At 45.0% G+C, this 20,598-nt stretch overlaps 1 protein-coding gene across 1 annotated transcript in view; it reads left to right on the forward strand.

Moving 5' to 3' along the window:
• The first annotated feature begins 744 nt into the window (after window positions 1-744).
• Window positions 745-20,598, forward strand: part of LOC147888587 (NAD-dependent malic enzyme 1, mitochondrial-like) — a 106,542-nt gene continuing 86,688 nt past the window's right edge. Inside the window, exons 1-2 of the mRNA XM_087392456.1 lie at window positions 745-1,004; window positions 17,185-17,281. Coding sequence (XP_087248582.1) covers window positions 894-1,004; window positions 17,185-17,281 — 208 coding nt within the window. The 5' untranslated portion in view covers window positions 745-893. The remainder of the gene's footprint in view (window positions 1,005-17,184; window positions 17,282-20,598) is intronic.

Below are 20,598 nucleotides of genomic sequence, written 5' to 3' on the forward strand. Positions count from 1 at the left end.
TCTTCTAGTTCGAAAGTGTTATAATACTATTTTATCTATTTTACAAAAGAGAAACTATTAGAGGATCCGTATGCTAAAGGGGTTGAGATATTGTTATATGGTTATATTAAAACTAAATACAAGCAAAAGGCTATATAGCTAGTTCGTCTAGTTCTAAAGTGTTATAATACTATTTTATTTATTACAAAAGAGAAACTAGTAGAGGACCTCCCCGTGTACGCTAATGGGGCTTAGATAACCCCAAGAGCAGCCTGTGTGAAGAGCCCCACGTCGATTGCTAAGCTAAACTCTTGTTTCTCTCAGTACTGTGCTGGTAGCCGAGCATCTCCTTTTGCTAGCCGAGCATTGCAATGCACAGGGATTGTGATTGGGCTACAAACTTTGATCTAGGGTGATTGGTTGAAGCAGCCATTGCATTCCATCTGTAGCGTGGGAGGAAGCCTAAGTATATTTGATTTAATTTGAGAGCCGGCTTTGCTGTGTGAGGCATGTACACGGACGAGACATCTCATGGATCCCACCTTATGTATGGGACCCCTAACTAATACAATTCCTTGTATGTTAGAGCTTTTCCTCATGAACCAAATATATCTATTCCCAAAATATCACATTCTATACTTCTTCATGTTTATTATATGGTGATAGACTCTCTTTGTGATGTTGTTTTGTGAGAGAGGAGAGGGCAGGCAGGCTGAGAGGAGAGGGCAAGCCTGCCCTCTCCTCTCACAGCAATCTTGGCTTTGAATAGCTCGGGGACCCCCCAGCACAACTGTTCCATCTGTACTTGTCACTGCCCACAACTTTCTTTTTGATGCTGCTGCTTCTCCTTCGTCCTCTTCGTCGTCTTCTTCTTCCTCTTCTCCATTCTTTGCTTTCTCTCTGCACTTTTCTCTATGGCGAAGCAGCAGCAAAAGCAGCTCCCCCGTTTCTTCAAGAATGCCGCCCGCCCCTCTCTTGTCCACAAACGCAGCACTGATGTACTCCACGACCCTTGGTTCAACAAGGTGCCCAATCCTGCCAATAGCTTCCGTCCCCCTTCCCTCTCTTAGAACAGGCGAACCAGAAGACTTCCTCTTGCAACAGCCCAAACACCCCAATAGACTGGTGGCATCATTTAATACAGACTAAGCTGGGTCTCTCATTCCATGTTGTGAAGTTTAAGTCGTCAGTGAAGAATAGGATGAGATCCCTGGTGAGTTCCACGCCTGCTATAGATTATTTGATTGCTATGCAGCATTCATAGACCAGCAGGCAAGGATGGTAGCAGAAGAGCGGAAAGTTTGATGGTAGAATATTTAAGCAGGGGTAGGCATCTGAAAAGCTAGTAATAGGGAAGAGCTGGTGGTATGTAGCAGTAATCAAATGGTGGGTAAAAGTGTCACTCTAATAAGGATGGTGAGGCATGATCCATTCAAGTTGTGCACTGGGTGATGCTGTGAACAAGCAAAAAAACAGGCTAAGAGCTTTGCAAGTTGTGTAATTAGCACTTATGGCATTAAGAGTTCAGAGCTACGCGCATTAATGCTAAGAAATCAGCCTCCTCCGAAGATAGTAACTGAAGTGTGAAATTCTGGAGGTACGACTCTGTTTGGTACAATAACGACAGATAGCTGTAGTAATGAGAAAAATGAGATTTTACAAGAGTCGAGTCCATCGGTCTTGAAAAGAGCAGTAGTTAAGCTGTTAAGCCTAGAACTCGTGACAGCATAAGGAGCATCATGTGCAAACTTGTCCGTGAATAGCATCACCGTATCGCCCCATCTTGAGGTATGATATGCCCCAATTTCCATTTGCACCACGAGGGCATATCCAAAAACTCTGCATCTGGATTTGGGTGTATCCTGGGCAAGGCGGATCTGCTCAGATTGGTCTCTATTTGGCTTCTTTTCATATGAGAATATTACCCTTGGGCGGGTTTAACTCTCCCCAAATGCTTCCAAATCTCAACGAGCCAAGTTCTTGTTTTGTCCATTCTCTTCTCAGTCTTTTCTTGGGGTTTCCTCAATATAAGCTTTATATATCCAGCCTCGACTCAAAGACTATGGGAGTGAACCAGAGTCAAAGATCTCCCGATAGGCAAGACTAAAAGGCTTGCTAATGAGCTCCCAGAAGCTTAGAAAGAAAGTCGGAGTCAAGCCATCCTCCCCTGGGCACTTCTGAGGAGGGAGGGCCTTGAGGGGCTCCTAGAGCTCCTGGTCCGTGAACGGAGCCTCCAGGGACCTGCTCAAAACCGGTGTGACCATTGAAAGAACCTGGTCCCAGACTGCCTCATGTGATGTAAGTGCCTCAGGGGCCACCTCTTCTTGAAACAACTGCCAATAGAAAGTTGTGGTCAACTCAAGGATCTCCTGAGGGTCTGAATGCATGTGTCCCTGGGCATCCCGCAACCTCTGCAGCTGCGTCCTTGTTGAACGTGGCTCGGTAATCCGAAAAAATTGCCTGGTCATCCTGTCCCTCTGTTGAACCCATCTAGCCTGAGATGAGGGATACAGAAACTCAGCTCTGCGGACCTCTATAGCCTATAAAAGGAGTCTCGCAGCCTCTTGCCCTCCCGAGGCCACTGAGAGTCTAGGTCGTGCTCCCTGAGTCTCTCTATGGAGGCTAGATCCCGCCTTTGTGCTCTCTCGCACGCATGTCTCCGTCACAAGGCTTGTGACTGGAGCTCCTCACTGCTCCTTTGGATTGCATTTGCCACCCAAGCTGCCCACCCCGCAAGCGGCCCATCCTCTGGCAGTTGCCATATCAAGGCCACTTCTCTCTGTACCTCCTCCTGCAGGAGGCTATCCAGGATACGGATCTCCTTCTGGGGAAGACTGGTGTAGGGCTGCTTGAGGAAGAGTACCGCCGGTTGACATGGTGGTACTTGCAAAGATGCCGGTAGAGTCGCCCCTATGTAATGCCCAGTCTCCCACGTAAAATTTGTCTAGTTGCTCCAGAAGCCCATCTTGTCTCCATTGGCCAAAGGAAAACTGCATGCTACTTGGAACCCTCGTGAATTCAGCCTGTTTCCAAGGATCCATACCTCTGATTGCAAAGATGAACTATTCCCATGTGCTCCTCTCTGCTGCGGGCATCTGGGAGAAGGAGGCACCACCTTGCTTGTCCTTGTCGTACTCTAGATTGTTGAAGTCACCCCCAACAATCCAAGAGTCCACATGCGGGAGGCACCGGGGACGGAGAAACTGCCTTGGGATGGGCAGGGAGAGTGCAAGCAAGTTTCCCAATGTTGGATCGTTTGACCTCACCGAACAACATTGGAAATACTAGTGATGGTCTTGTCTCTTTGGTAGGTGATTTAGTTGGGTCTAGCTCGGTAAATCAAACAAAAAAAGTTAGAAGAAACATATATAGAGAAAGGTTTAACTTTTTCGTTAGGTCAAACATGAATAATCTTCATGATTTTGGGGAAGGTAACATTAAGTGGTCTAACTTTAAGGCTTTATTAGTTAGCGCTCATTATACTAATAATAACATAAGAATTCTTAATAAACTAAGACGTCTTAGAAACAAGCATCTCAAGACTTCTGTTTCTATTAGTCCTATTCATGCCACACAAGTAATTTATGTTGTCTATAACATACATAGTAGTAATATGCTTTATGTAGGACAAACCTATAGGACAGCTTTTATTCGTTTTCAAGAACATCTTAGGGAAGCTAGAAAAGTTCATAGGAAGAATTTCTTAATTGAGAATTCAAAACCCTTATATGCGGCAATGGCAAAGTTTGGTTTCGAATCTTTTCGTTGTTTTCCCATTGAGCATATAGAGGGCCATTTTAATAATGCCAAGGATTTTTACAAGGTGCTCGTCCTCGTGAATTGTTTTGAATGAGAACACTTTCTTCCCAAGAGGTTTTAATTTGGAAGGAAAATCAACTCTTCGTACAAATAAAAGAACCTCTAAAAAGAACTCATATCAAGCCCTTTAACATTCCTCATTACCAACATAGTCATACACCTAACATCGTATGGAAACCTAAAGTTATGTTAAGGGGTTGTCCTAGCTCTCCTACAATCTCACATGTTGTTCGTGAGTTGCCTCCCTCACTTCCTCCTCCTTTAGTTCCTTTAACTACCTCAGTTCCAAGAGTTTTTGCTTCTCGAGACTATAAAAGAAGACTAGTCTACCTAGATAGATTAATGTCTCTGGGTCTTTTTTCAATAAAAGTTTTTGAAAAATATAATGTCAACGTTCTTTTTAAACTTCAATACACCTTGGAAAACTTCTCTTTTGAGGATTTGAATCTAAATAAGCTCCATTATATGCAACTTAAAACTTTGTTGGATCACTTCTTAAAAGTAAAAGCTTCCTTTCAAAGCAAAGAAGTCTATCTAAAATAAGAGTGAGAGAGAGAGAGAGAGAGAGAGCGTTATTCTAGTTTTTTGGAAGATTTTGTTTCTTGACTTGGTTGTTTATTTTTGCTTAGTCACCTGCTTCCTTTCTTCTTTATTTCTTGTTTTCTTTCTCTTTTGTTTATTTGACGTATTTTAGTAAGCATTGGGTTTGCCCAAGAGAGAAGAGGGGTCTAAAAGTTGGGCCCAAGGACAACTAACGTTGTCCTTGTATGGGGGTTTGGACTTTAATGAAGGGGCAAATGGCAAGGAGGAGGTGCCATTTGTCATGCATGTGTATGCATGCTCTTCCCCCACCTTCCATCTCTCCCCTCACTCTCCCTCTCCCAAAGGTGTTGGACGTTTTTAACTCTTCTTGTGCAGTTTTTGAGCTGTTTGAGCTGTTTCAAGTCTGTTTTCAGCCGTTTTAAGCATGTTTTGGCTGTTCCAAGGCTACTACGCACTTCTAAGAAGTGCTAGAAGTCATTTTTCAACTTTTTGAAAATTTTTGTATAGATTGTGCGGACGTCCTTATGGAATCCGTATGGGCGTGTACAATTGTCTCCAACAGGTGCCCAAGGTTGTCTTTTGCTGTGTTGGACCTTTCTGCACGTGTTTCTGGCTACGTGGTGGCTTCTGGACCTGTTCTGGACCAGTGTAGGCTGCAAGAGGAACTTTCCCTGCTGCTACTGGCATGTGTTCTTAGGAGGACTCATGCATAGATCTTGAGGCAGTCATTTTAGGGCAGATCAATGGACCATCTTTCCTCTACAGCTCTTTCTTGTTCACCCTCTGCTCTCTACCTTCATTTCTCTCTTCTCCTGATTGTTGGAAGACACCTGTACCCTGCGGGGAGCCTGGACAGAGGACAGGTGCGAGGAAGAAGCTCGCCCCTCTGTCCCAGACAGCGGGAGTTGGTTCTAGGTTCTGTTTTTTCTTGTTCTTTCTTGCTTTGCAGCTTTTTGCAGTGCATGCATGTTGTTTGCAGTTCTTTCAGGACTCCTACAGGTTCTAGCAAGCACCCAGAGGCAAGGGTAATCCTGTGGAAGGCCTAAGGACAGTGTGGATGCATGTGATAGCCTGCCTTGAGCTCACTTTGTTAGAGGTATGAATGCCTAAGTATGCCTTGCCAGTGGGAATTCTAGTGGTGCACTTGGATTAGATGCCTTGAAGACAAGTAGAGGATTTGCAGAGAGAAACGGTGTAGGATTGAACCCCTCTTGTAAAGCATTTCCATTTAGAAGCATTAAATAAATACCGTAAGGGGCGCCAAGGCATTTGGGACCAGTGGGTGCACTGTGTATTATTTTCATTGAGCAAGGGCATTCTAGCCTCACCTTTGTTATTGTTGAAGTTTGTTTCTAAGTTGTGCTAAGTGATTGAAGTGATTGAAGCTTGCATTGTGGCCATTTATGAAGTTTATGATTGAGTAGAAGAAGATCAATGCCCTTTTGTTTATCGAAGGTCGGTTTCAGTGGTTCCATTGCTGGAATAGTCACCATCTTCCTACAAAGGTGAGCCGTGGTAGTGTTGGGTGAAGGACACCTTAAGTGCAACTGTTGCTATAGCCATCAATCTTAGCAAGCATGTCACACCGTGAGAGGTCATTGACTGGATCCCTGCCTTGAATGGAGGGCCAAAGGGCCCTGGAAGTTTGGGCCAAAAGCCCTGGGTTGTGTGCCCTTATAGGGCTGGACCAGCCACAGACTGGTCGGCCAGTCTGGTCGGCCAGTCTGCTGCAGGCTGGTCGGTATTTTGCCAGCCCCCTTGGGGCCTATATAAAGAGGCCATTGGGCCTCATTCAATCATCCAACAGTTCAGCAGAACCGGCAGCAGACAGGAGCAGCCAAAAGACATTTTTTCTTGGGCCTCATCTTGGAGGTGAAGGAGAGTAGAAGGTGTGCTGCAGACTGAGCTCTCAAGCGCTAAACCTTGGCTGTCTCTCAGGGCAGCAAGGTGTTGTGATTTGGACGGAAAGTCTACAGAAGCTCCAGGTGGAGCACGCGGGCTTGAGTCTAGAGATAGCCAGCTGATAGGAGAAGGACCTTGTGGTAAGATCAGAGGACCACACCATTGGTGGGACTCTGGATCTGTCTCTCTTGTATTGTGTCCATAGTTTTGGACGGAAATATATATTTTGGTGGTTTCTCTATCTGGTTGGTTCATTGTCTATTGATGAGTCTGCACATCTATTGAATGCACATAAGTAAAGAAGTTTGTGATTCCACACCCCACACCACACTGTGTGAGCTCCTGGGCATTACTATAAGTCTTCCGCTGCGTGTACCCTCTGTTGGGTATTTTCTAACATGGTATTAGAGCCCAAGTAGGAGGCTCAAAGGTGTGGGAGCCTGAAGGCAGGGACCTTGCTGAAGGACGACCCTGATTCAGAAGCTCTTGGGAATCGACTTCCATGACTAGAGGATTGTGCCCTTGCGAGAAGGAGGGTGATTCAGGTCCAGTCAGGTGCGTTCAGAGTTCTGGTTTTACTGAAATTGAGTTTGGTTGACTTTGCTGTGTGGTATAAACAGCAAAGATGTCGGCCTCTACAGCCTCTTCAGCCCCTGCTTTCCCTTCCTCCTCCCCCAGTTTTCTCTCTTTCACTATCCCTACTTTTGGAGAGTCTGGGAACCTAGACGGGACTAATCACCCGATCTAGAAAGTGAAGATCTGGAGTCATTTAGTGGCTCAGAAGTTGTGGAAGCTGACCATGGGAGAGGAGTCGAAGCCGGAGGACATGGTGGACAAGAAAGGGGAGATACTCATGGCAGTAGACAGAGAGGAGCTTGAAGCTTGGGAAGACAGAGATGCCCATGCCCTGGCAATAATCATAGGGACTACGGCGGACTCCGTTCTTCCGCATATCCAGCTGGCCAAGACGTCAATAGAGGCGTGGGCCACCTTGAAGGATCTGTATGAGACAGACAATACCTCCCGGATTGTGCTTCTTCAGCATCAACTCTACAATCTTGATATGGAAGAAGGAGATACGGTACATAGCCATTTGACGAAGGTCAAGGTGGTGAGGGATCAGCTGGCAGCAATTGGTCAGAAGACAGACTCATGCCATTTGGCCTTGATGGTACTGAGGAGACTGCCTCGGAGTTTCAAGAGCTTTGTTACGGCTGTGGCAGCAGGACAGAGGACCAAACCTCTGACGTTTGAGGAGTTGTGTCCATTACTGCTACAGGAGGAAGCTCGAGAGAAGCTCTACAACGAGGATAAAGATGACAAGGCGATGCTGGTGAAGGATTCCGCTGGCAAAGGAAAGGGCAAGCCTAATGGTGGCAAGTCCAAGAAAGACGACTCTGACGATGAGGGGACTTCGAAGAGGAAGCATAAGAAGAAGTGTTTCTATTGTGATACGCCCGGACATTTTGCAAAGGACTGCAGAAAGAAAAAGGCGGATCTGAAAAACAAAAAGGAGTCTGACTCAGATTTAGAGGGAAAGGCCAAAGCAAATGTGGTAATCGAAGAGTTGTTCCTGTTGACATCACCGAGTGTTACCGAGGTCAGATATGTTGATCTAGAAATCACAGTAAGGATGTCTGACATAGAGATGTGGGTCGACGAGGAGTCAGATGCCTTTGTGAAGGTGAAGGACAGCATGGAGCGCTTGGTACCTTCCAGGTGTGTGGCTGTTGACATTGACACGAGGGTGGATTCCATGGAAGGCCCTGGGGTCTCATGGTCAGACGGATGCTGGAGTTCAGAAAGGGACCGTACAGGATTACACAAGCGCTTGGTGGGTGCCTCAATGAGAGTTGGCTTTCAGAGCGAACATTCAGGCAGTACAACAGTCTGGTATGTATTTGATATTTTGCATTTGAGCCTTTATAGCATGCTGTGGAGAGACGCTGTGGAGAGACTCTGCTCTATCATTTGTCTCAGGTGATGAGAGATTGGAAGGAATTGGCCTTCTTCAAAGGCAGAAGGGGAAGTATTGGTGCTTCTTTAAATCTTGGATGCAGATTGCTAGAAGGTGATGGACAAAGAGTACTGAAGCCAGAAGAGTACCTGCTTGAGAACTCAGTGAGAGTTCATGGTCCAGGTTATTTGGAAATATTCATTGGTTGCAGACCTTGCCAAAGGAAGGACGGGTTGAAACAGACCCTCAGAGCATGGTGCCTGGAAGACTCCAGGTTGTTCACTCATTATGAGGGGGACAACTGGAAGATCGTGACGGCTGGATTGCTCGAGTTCAGAGGCGGGAACGTGACTGAAGAAGGTGGTACCAGGAGGTGCTACCAGAGATGGACCTGTGTATCAAGATGGTGTGCGGAAGCGGAACCAGACCTGGTGGAGCAGGAGCCACTGGATGAAAAGCCAAGAAAAGATTTCGACATCGAAGAGTTCCAGAGGACTACGATGAGGGAGTTACTGGAGCATCGTCATCGACGTGTTGGCATTGGGCCGAGATGTGTCGGTGAGAGGGGGTGTTGGAAAGGTCACCTCCCCATCTGTAAGCCCCCAAATGAGGAGTGCGTGGGGGAGGGAGACCTAGGGCAGGATGTGCCCAAGAGAGAAGAAAGAGAGGGGGCTGCCACATGGGCAGCACCTCACAGGGTTGGGACCTGCAGATGGCGTCAGCATGGCGAGGGTAGTGGGAAGGTGAAGGGCCTGCAACAGACCCTGATGATGGTGCGGTACAGGTGGGTCAGGACAGCAGGACGTACAAGAGTACGGTGCAGGACACGTGGCTGGGAAGAGGACCTGGCAGAGGCGCAGATATGGCAGGATGAGCAGGCCCAGATATGGAGCAGCAAATATGGCTGTCAGTGGGCAGAAGGCAGGCCTTATATAGGCTGGATCCCTGCCTTGAATGGAGGGCCAAAGGGCCCTGGAAGTTTGGGCCAAAAGCCCTGGGTTGTGTGCCCTTATAGGGCTGGACCACTGGTCGGCCAGTCTGCTGCAGGCTGGTCGGTATTTTGCCAGCCCCCTTGGGGCCTATATAAAGAGGCCATTGGGCCTCATTCAATCATCCAACAGTTCAGCAGAACCGGCAGCAGACAGGAGCAGCCAGAAGACATTTTTTCTTGGGCCTCATCTTGGAGGTGAAGGAGAGTAGAAGGTGTGCTGCAGACTGAGCTCTCAAGGGCTGAACCTTGGCTGTCTCTCAGGGCAGCAAGGTGTTGTGATCTGGACGGAAAGTCTACAGAAGCTCCAGGTGGAGCACGCGGGCTCGAGTCTAGAGATAGCCAGCTGATAGGAGAAGGACCTTGTGGTAAGATCAGAGGACCACACCATTGGTGGGACTCTGGATCTGTCTCTCTTGTATTGTGTCCATAGTTTTGGACGGAAATATATATTTTGGTGGTTTCTCTATCTGGTTGGTTCATTGTCTATTGATGAGTCTGCACATCTATTGAATGCACATAAGTAAAGAAGTTTGTGATTCCACATCCCACACCACACTGTGTGAGCTCCTGGGCATTACTATAAGTCTTCCGCTGCGTGTACCCTCTGTTGGGTATTTTCTAACAGGAAGCCCTACTGCCAATGAATTCTTACAGACATGTGCCGCTGTCCGAGCAAATTGAAAGATATTACTGCGGTTTGCCAAAGGAGATTCGGGACTCAAAACAACATTTCGTACCACATTTGGTCTGTACGAGTTTCTTGTCATGCCATTTGGGTTAACCAATGCACCTGCCACCTTCAACAGAATGATGGACATGATTTTTAGAGAACACCGAGCCTTTGTTGGCACCTTCTTCGATGACATCATCGTGTTCTCTCAGGATGAGGCTGAACATAGGAAGCACCTGGCAATTGTTCTTGAGGAGCTACGGAAGCATAAGCTGCTTGTCAATGCCAAGAAAAGTGAATTCTTCATGCATGAGATCCATTTTCTTGGGCACATTGTTTCCAAGGATGGAGTTAGGATGGACCCCGCCAAGGTAGAGGCCAAATTGCCATACCTGAAGAACATCCATGAAGTACGCAGCTTTCTGGGCTTGTGCTCGTACTACAGGAGGTTCATTCGCTATTTTGCAGGATTGCATCTCCTTTACATGCCTTACAGAAGAAAGGGGTTACTTTCAGATGGGGTCGGAAAGAAATTGCAGCTTTTAACCTATTGAAGGAGAGACTCTGCTCAGAGCCTGTGATTATTTTGCCAAATCTTTGAAACCCTTCGCTGTCTAAGCAGATGCATGTGGGAACAGCATAGGAGGGGTACTTATGCAGGATGGAAGAGTCGTGGAATACGAGAGTAGAGTGCTCAAGGATGCTGAAATGAATTTTGGCATCTATGAGAAAGAGATGTTAGCTGTCATACATGCTCTTTCGACCTGGAAGCATTATCTTTTGGGTGCTGATTTTCATGTTCAGACCGATCATCAATCACCGCGGTACTTTCTCACTTAGAGAAAGTTGTCTAAGAAGCATATGAGGTGGGCAAATTTTCTTTCTATGTTTCATTTTCAGATTGTGCATGTGCCTGGGAAGAAGAATGTTGTTGCAGATGCACTCTCACGCAAGCCCACTCCAGGTGCATTGTCTGTTAAGCCACAAGTTTCAGCAGTGACCATTGCATATCATGATGAGCTTGATGCCATGAAGGATCAATATGCCAATGATGCTGATTTTTCGCGGATTTATGAACAGTTGGTTGATGGACAGAGGCATGAGTACTATACTCTCAAAGACGGATTTCTGATGATGCATGGCATATTGTGTGTCATGAAACGGTTGAGGCCCAAAGTGTTGTCATGCTCCACCCTATGCATAGCTGGAGCATGAACGCTTGCTGGAGCATGTAGTCGAGCTTAGGGGATCGACGGATTAGTCAAGAGGCCTGTTAGCACAAATTGAGTAAGTTGTGATCGATCAAAGCTGAGCAGCCGGGATTGTTGCGAACATCCTTCGAAGACAACCAGGGAGCATCTTTTCTTTTATATATACATATATTTCAGGTTTTCAGTTTGCAGTAGTTGTTCTTGTACAAAAAGGGGTTTGGAAGTGCTGTACTTTTGGAGTTTTCCCGTGAGAAAAGAAGAAAGAAAAATTATAAAGACTGAAAAGAAAAAAAAACCATCTTCCATTGTGAAACTATGGAGGCAGAAGGGTAGAATTCTAGGGTGAATCCTAGTGAGTCTAGAGTACAGTCTACACAACAGATGTCACATCATGCAGCACCTACTTTGATCGGTAGGATTTCGATATTAGAAGATGCTTTACAGCAGATTATGAACCAGCAGCTTCAAGTGAATGCTGGTCAAAATGAGATCAGGGAGATGGTGCAAGCCTTATCGGCTAGACCGTCTAGAATTGATAAGGGCAAAGCTCCAGCAGAGCCAGAGCCCAGTATACATTTCTTAGAGCGCGCAAGGGTCAAAGTGCCTAATATCGCTAATTATAGACCAGAGAAGTACGCTGGTCGGATGACCGAGTGCAGCTCTGATGTGATCGAGGTTTGGTTACACAAGTGGGAAGAAGCCTTCGCCATTTGTGAAATTAGATCCGATCTAAAGAAAATCCGCGAGGCCACACACCTGTTTATTGAGGCAGCGGACAGATGGTGGATAAAGCAACAGAAGGATCAAGTTGCTCCAACCACCTGGGAAGGCTTTAAAGCTGAATTCAAGAAACACTTTCTCCCACCTGATGAAGAATCCCGAGCTTGGGATGCTTATAGAAATCTTCGTCAGAGGAGTCTGTCAGTGGCAGAGTACACTAACAAATTCAGGGAATGTATCATGAAAATAACAGACCCACTCCCTATGTCGGTTCAGTTAAAAGACTATATCTATGGACTGAACGACAAGATCAAAATGGAAGTTCGGGCTAAATATGTGACTACATTAGATGAATCTATTGGAGTAGCCCTGAACTATGAGGATGCCAGAGGCAGATCTGGTGGATTTGTGCAGGCAGGGACTCAGTATGAGTACCCGAAAAAAGGGGGATTTCTGAGGAAATGGGTTTCAAAGATAAGTGTCTCGCAGCCAAGTGGCCAAACCAAGCAGGTGAAGCCGGTTGAGGGACCAGTAAAAACAAGTACCACCGTTGGGGTGAAAAGGAAAATAACTCCAATGGCAGCCCGGGCTTGGTCAAAGTCCTCGTTGACCCCTGAACAAAAAAGAGAAAGCTAGAAAAGAAGGATTGTGCTTCGGCTGCCTTCAGCGACAACAGTGGAAGGATTGTCCACTGAATAAAGACCGTCGCAAGGCTAATATGATAATATCTGAATGCGACGTGGAAATGCAGGAGAGTCCCAATGCGGAACATATGCAGATGCAACTGGCGGGACCTTCTCAGAGGTTAGTACCTTGTTTGTTATGTGTATCTGTTGCTAAGTTAGTGACGAGTGCACCTGATAACATCCTATCTAAGCCCGCAGCAACGGGGTATACGGCCTTTAATGATACGGAGTTAATTAAAATGAAAGGGCAAGTGGCCAGTCATGATGTCATTGTGTTGTTTGACTCGGCGTCAACTCACAATGTGATTAACTCCAAGCTCGTAAAGAGGCTGAAATTAAAGACAAGTCCATCTGACTATGCATATACAGTCAGGATGGCAGAAGGAAGTTCAACTGAAGTATGGGACCAAAGGGTTACCCAGTTGGAGCTTCGGATTCAGGACTATGCTGAGAAGCTTGATTTTGAAATGACCAAGCTTGCTCATGTAGATATAGCCCTGGGTATGGCGTGGCATTCTAGAAAGGATCCAGACATTGATTGGAAAAAGCACGTATATCAAATCAAGATGAATGATGTGCTTTATGTCTTGCGAGGTGAAAAAGATATACCTCAGGGACCGTTGGTTTCCGTAATGGAAATCAGAAAGGCTCAAGTAGAGTTTTTATTCCTTTGCACAGCATCGGTAGAGCCGGTGGATGATTCTTCGGCTAGCACTGATGTTACGCAAAGTGGTGAGATGGCCAAGCTGGCTAATCTTATAATAGAGGAGTTCTCTGAATGTTTTAGGGATGAACTACCTTATGGGTTACCTCCAGAGCGGAAAGTTCAACATAAGATTGAACTGATCTCCGGGGCAGAACCCGTAAATAGACCTCCCTATAGAATGAGTTTTACTAAAGAGGCGGAGGTGCGTAGACAACTGGAAGAATACCTCAAGTTGGGGCAGATTCAACCAAGTTTCTCACCTTTTGCTTCGCCAGTGATATTAAAGAAGAAAAAGGATGATACATTTCGCCTCTGTATAGATTACAGAGCATTGAATAATATCACTGTTAAGCACAGGTATCCGATGGCTCGGATTGATGATTTGCTAGATGCATTACATGGAGCCGTGATTTTCAGCAAGATAGATCTTAAGTGCGGCTACCATCAAATCCGGATTAGAGCCGAGGATGTGCATAAAACCGCTTTTAGAAGCAGGTTTGGTCATTATGAGTTTTTGGTAATGCCCTTTGGACTTACCAATGCTCCAGCGACCTTCGTCATGCTTATGAATGATTTACTACGTCCGTATATCGGAAAGTTCGTAGTACATTTTATTGACGACATCTTGATATTCAGTAAAAGTGTTACTGAGCATCGTGAACACTTAAGGATAGTGTTCAGTACTTTGAGGAAAGCCAGTCTTTATGTGATCTTTATGTGAATAAGAAGAAAACTATACTGTGTATAGTTAGGCTTGAATATTTAGGGTTCATAATTACTCCACAGGGGGTAGAAATGGATCCGAAAAAAGTGGCTGCGATACTAACTTGGCCAATCCCTCAGAGTCTGACCGCGTTGCGATCATTCTTGGAATTTGTCCAGTTTTATAGAAGGCATATCAAAGGATATTCCGGAATAGTATCGCCATTGACTGATCTGACCTCAGATAAAGTACCTTTTATTTGGGGACAGAATCAACAAGAAAGTTTTAACACCATAAAACAAGCGGTGGTCTCAGGACCGGTGTTAAAAATAGTTGATCCCCAGAAACCGTTGTTCCTAGAAACCGATGCAAGTGGCATTGCGGTAGGAGCAGTCCTCCTTCAAGAGGGAAGGCCAGTAGCCTTTGAAAGTAAGAAGCTTTCTCCCTCTCAAAGGAATTGGCCAACTCATGAATTAGAGTTGTATGCTGTTATCCATGCTTTGAAAACATGGAGGCATTATTTGTATGGTTCAGAGTTTTATGTGGATGTGGATCATGATACTCTGAAACATTTTTGTAAACAGCCTGACTTGAGGGGCCGCCAAGCTAGGTGGACAGAGCTCATGTAGGAGTTTAATCTAACGATTTGGTACCGAAGAAAAAAAGACAATAAGGTGGCTGATGCGTTGTCTCGTATTATGCACAACCTGAGTTTCACGGTATTAGAGAGTGCTCTAATGACCGAGATAAGAGAAACTCAAAAAGTGGACGAGTTTGTCCAGAGCTTATGGCCTAAGGCTCGTGTTAAAACCCGGGGAAAGTGAAAAGGATGACCTGGCATCCAGAAAAGGCCAAACTTATGCAAGATATACCATAAGAGATGGTATGCTAGTTAGAAATGGCAAGGATGTAGTCTCTGGTTAGAATGATCTCAGGCAGAGAGTCATTCGACAGTGCCATGATAGCCCGTGTGCGGGACATCCAGGAGTCGAGAAGACATATGATCTCGTGAAGCGAGATTTCTTTTGGCCAAAGATGAAAAAGCATATTCATGAATATGTGACACGGTGTTTCTCGTGTCAGGTAAGTAAGGCCGAGCGGGTGAAGCCACCCTGACTTTTACAGCCCTTGGAAATACCACTAAGTAAGTGGGAGAGCATTTCCATGGACTTTATTGTAGGGCTACCTGCAACACAAGGAGGATATAATTCTATTCTTGTGGTGGTTGATCGTCTAACCAAGATGGCTCACTTCATTCCGACTAGAGAGTCTGTTAGTGCCCCGCAAGTGGCGGATTTGTTCATTAGACATATATTTCGTCTGCATGGATTGCCTAGATCCATAGTGTCAGACAGAGATGTCAGATTTACCGGTCATTTTTGGACAGTGGTATTTGAGACACTAAGGACTGAGTTGGGAATGAGTAGTGGGGATCATCCTGAGACGGATGGTCAGACGGAGAGAGTCATCCAGACTTTAGAGGATATGCTAAGGGCATATGTGTCATTGAGGCAACATACATGGGACAAGTGGTTGCCATTGTTGGAGTTTGCCTACAATGATAGAAAACATTCATTTATCAGGTTCAGTCCGTTTGAACTGAACTATGGTTATAGACCAGCCAATCCGACTATAGTTGGAATACCTCAAAAAGTGCCTAGTGCCGCAAACTTTGTAGTTCAGATACGGGAGATGCTAACACTTGCGAGAGCTAATATCCGTCAGGCTATGGATAGAGCCAAGGTGTATGCGGATGAAAATCAGTCTATAAGAGTATTTAAGGAAGGAGAAAAAGTTTTTCTCAGAGTTCCTTCGCACTCGAAGTCGTTGACTTCAGGAGAGTGTGCTAAGTTATCACCTCGATACTGTGGGCCGTGGTTAATTCTAAAGAGAATAGGCAGTGTAGCCTATAAATTGGAATTGCCACAGGGGTGTAAGGTGCACCCGGTTTTTCATGTTTCGCGCTTAAAGAAATTTTTGCATACAGGTGACTCACTAATCGAAGGTGTGGTTTTGTTTCAGGAGATAGAGGATATTGCAAGGTGCAAGCCAACAAGAATCCTGGACCGAGGAACAATGCAAATATGAAATCGGAAGATACCCACGGTGTTGGTTACATGGCATGGTCAGCCTCTATCGGAAGCTACCTAGGAATCCGTATACCAGTTACGGAGAGTGTTCCCAGATTTCATCATCGAGGACGCTGATACTTGAAGAGGGAAGGAATGTTATGCTCTAGCCGAGATAGCATGACCTCGGATAGATCGTTGGGCATTTTCTCTTAGATGACCAACTTTTGTAATAGTTAATGTGCGTAATTGAAATGGTCAAGAGAAGTAACTGCCAAGGTCCTAGGTGAGGGTGGAATGGCATTGACTAGGTAGTTCTGAGTGCTAAGGCCTAGGTGCACCTAAATGTGCAATAATGCCAAGGGGCAAGTGTTTTTAATGTGCCCCAAGAGAGGGGTAAAAAGGTGCACCAAGTGGAGAGGCTAAAATGATGACATTTGGCAAGGAGAACTATCTAGGGAAATGAGGGTCTCATGGATAAGCATGAAAAATAACGAAGGAACGAATTAATCTGATGATCTGCGATCCATGAGAGTAGGCTGGGTGGAACAAAAGAAAAGCCATTGCCCGTGATTGTATTAACGTAAGGAAATGAGATTCAGGACCTAGAGATAGAAGGGTCTGACACTTTTGCCATGCAGCTTGGTGATAGTCTGTGTGCATGGTGGCATTAATGCAACTTTAGGTGTGAAATGTTCTTCTACAATGCCTTGGCCTTTCATTTTGACTGTTCCGAATTAAGGATCCTTCATATTTATTCTTAAGAAGTAGGAATGAACGGCCTTTCCAATCAAGGCTCCTTCATATTTATTCTTAAGTAGGAACTGATTGCCTTCCCTCATATTCCTATGGTTTATAAATATCTTATTCCACACTTTTTTCCTATAGGATCTTTTACATTTCATGTTACATACGTATTCCCCGATCGTATCTTTGACTTGGTTAAAAACCCATTGTATACTTGTCCCTATGGATGATTGTTAGCACTTTTATGCACTGTAGAGAACGATGCATCTCAGTTTTTATTCAAATCTTAGTGAGTGCTTAACTCCTCATATGCCTCAAAGGTACGAGGCTTATGAAACAAATGCCTTTGATTTCAAGAGACTTTCAAAATAAGTAATTTCCTGCTTTTCAAAATCAAAATCTCGTCACTCACTTTTTTATTGGAATTTATGAGATTGCCTTTTCTGGCTTTTAACTTTTTAAAAAACCGCTTTTGAAACAGGGTACTGCATTTCCAATGACTGAGAGAGATAGGCTAGATTTGCGGGGTCTATTGCCACCTCGAGTCATGACATTTCAGCAGCAAATCGATCGGTTCAGTGAGTATCTCCTCTTTGCTTGTTTGAAGACTTGATAAGGTCAAGGCTATCTATGCAATGGGAATTACCCAAACATGCACCTGCACATGTGTGCACAAAAGCTAACTCCCCTCCCTCCCCCACCCCTCCAAAACACACACACACACATACATTTTTGTGTGTAAAAGAACCTTTCATTAAGAATAATGTACATTCATAGCTATCTCAAAGTGAGACAACTACTACTCAAACGCTAAAAAAGCTGAAAAGAAAACATATGACAGCTGCTCCAGTGAAGAACAGCTAGTACAGGAAAACTAAAAACAATGAAAGAACACTTCTAGCTGGGCCGTAGGAAGATCTCTCATCAAATGTGCATCCTGAAGGGAGCAATGCAGGGAGGAATGGAAGAAATGATAAAGATCCACAGTGGATTGTCCATAGATTTGAGAGTTACAGGCATGATATAAGGACCACAGTGCCCAATAACGACACGAACTGAAAAACTGAATATAGTTTGGTGTAGAGGCATATCTCCCAAACAACCAAAGCTGCCTGCCAAAAGCAATGCTAGGAAGTCAGGCACAAAGATAAGTCCCCAATCTGGGAACAAAATCATGGGCAACCGGGCAAGTCCAGAGTAGATGCAGGAGTGTTTCCCTCGGATGTGACCAAGATGGACAAGCAAGGAAATTACACGCCTGGCAGCCAAGAAAGAACACACACACACACACACACACTTTTTTTTAGGGTGAAAGGATTTATCTTTTATATTATAGTCACAATCCCAAAGCAGGATGTGCTCAAGTATATCAAGAGAAGATTTCAAGATATGACAAATATACATCATGATCAAAAGTCCTTGTTTGCAAGCAATCAAAAAAAGATTGCTGCAAAGAGTGCCTGAAGAAAGAGTATAGGGGGAAAAAGGGATCACCAAAGACACTATGATTTGTTTTTGTATGGGTTCACACACACACGCACACACAATTTTTTGGGGTGAAATTTTTGATGCGCGCACACGCACACACACTGCTCTATTAAATTCCACAAAAGACCAAAATGATCTATGGGACCAATAAGTATAATTTACATGAAAACCCCAAAAAATGAGAGTGCACAAAGCATATCGAAGGAATGCATAAAGCATTGTTGTGATTGTTACATAGCATGTTTATTTTCTGCTACGACATGGCAATACAGCCCAAAAAAAAGAGGCCTGTCAATACATCAGTTTAAGACTCTATGTCTTTAGATATGGATTCAATATCTCTAATAATGGCTTTCCCTTCTCTGTATACTGTTCACGTGCCCTCCACCCTGATTTGGGCTGAACCCCCATCCCAATCTTGGGGGTTCGTTCGAGTTGGGGGTGTGTGAATCGTTAAGGCCAACGCTATGGAGCAGCCAGGCTCCTTGATATGTCGAATGTCACAAACCCTCCTGCCTCAACTCCATTGAACATAATCTCCTAATCTGCAATTGTTACTCACACTCCCTCTCCACACGCAAAGACGTATCTGAGGAAAAATTGACCCATTACCAGACTTCAGGAATAGATTTTTAAGTTACTGCAAGGGATTCGAGAGATTAAGTTATGTTTGGTAGCAATGGAATCACAATTCCAAGATTAGGAAGGGCCCGGGATGCAAGCAGTTGATAGATGAGTAATACAAATATGCAACACATCTCCCCCTACCCCTCATTTGGTTTCTACAGTTTAGGATATGATTAATGCAGAGGTGCAGTCCCTAAAGGCAGAGGTTACTGTAGAGGCGGATTCAAAGGTCAACAAAGGGATTAAGGAACATGAGGCCAGGCATGATAAAGCACTTAAAATCAGGATGGGGGGGCTACACAATGGCTGGTACAAGGAGAAAGACTCATTTTCTGAGACCTTTGAACAGATTCAGGCGGCAGCCCCAAGTATTGAATGGCTAGAAGATGACGAAGACAAAGAAAAGTAGATGTAAAGGGCATCCATCAAGCTGGGACCCACTGTCAAACACTCTGATCTAATTCTCTGATTCGTATCACGGGAGTAGCACCATCTCTATCCTCCCAGCCATATCTCGTTGAGGCTAACAAGCAAGCTGAGATCTTCGTTCCAAATTCCACGTGAATAATAATCTTCTCTTCTCTCTCTAGCCTCAACAAGCCCCAATTCCCTAGATAGATCTAGATGCCACATGTCATCCATATAGGGCCTTGCTAATGTAACATTCCACCCCTCTCTTGGGATGCATTAATTCCTTTGCCCCTAGGCACAATCATTGCACTAGGCCCTTGGCCTTAGACCTACCTAGTCTGGTGCTATCAGCCCTCACCTAGGATCTTGACATTAAATCCCTCCCGATCATTTACATAAAGCGCATACACATATATTACAAAGATGGATCCTTTAAAGGGAAATGTCGACTGATTCTTCCGAGGTCATGCCACCTTGACTAGAGCGTAACAATCCTTCCCTCTTCAGACATCAGCGTCCTCGATGATAAAATCTGGGAACACTCTCCGCAACTCATATACGGATTCCCAGGTAGCTTCGGATAGAGGCTGACCATGCCATGCAACCAACACCGTGGGTATCTTCCGATTTCGTATTTGCATTGTTCCTCGGTCCAGGATTCTTGTTGGTTTGCGCCTTGCAATATCCTCTATCTCCGGAAACAAAACCACACCTTCGATTAGTGAGTCACCAATATGCAAAAATTTCTTTAAGCGCAAAACATGAAAAACCGGGTGCACCTTACACCCCTGTGGCAATTCTAATTTATAGGCTACACTGCCTATTCTCTTTAGAGTTAACCACGGCCCACAGTATTGAGGTGATAACTTAGCACACTCTCCTGAAGTCAACGACTTCGAGTGCGAAGGAACTCTGAGAAAAACTTTTTCTCCTTCCTTAAATACTCTTATAGACCGGTTCTCATCCGCATACACCTTGGCTCTATCCATAGCCTGACGGATATTAGCTCTCGCAAGTGTTAGCATCTCCCGCATCTGAACTACAAAGTTCGCGGCACTAGGCACTTTCTGAGGTACTCCAACTATAGTTGGATTGGCTGGTCTATAACCATAGTTCAGCTCAAACGGACTGGAACCCGGTAGAGGAATGTTTTCTATCATTGTAGGCAAACTCCAACAATGGCAACCACTTGTCCCACGTATGTTGCCTCAATGACACATATGCTCTCAGCATATCCTCTAAAGTCTGGTTGACTCTCTCCGTCTGACCACCCGTCTCAGGATGATCCCCACTACTCATTCCCAACTCAGTCCTTAGTGTCTCAAATACCGCTGTCTAAAAATGACCGGTAAATCTGACATCTCTGTCT

The sequence above is a fragment of the Dipteris shenzhenensis genome, chromosome 21 (genome assembly GCF_047967505.1).
Source record: "Dipteris shenzhenensis isolate YYH24624 ecotype China chromosome 21, Dip_SZ_1.0, whole genome shotgun sequence".
Lineage (NCBI taxonomy): Eukaryota > Viridiplantae > Streptophyta > Polypodiopsida > Gleicheniales > Dipteridaceae > Dipteris > Dipteris shenzhenensis.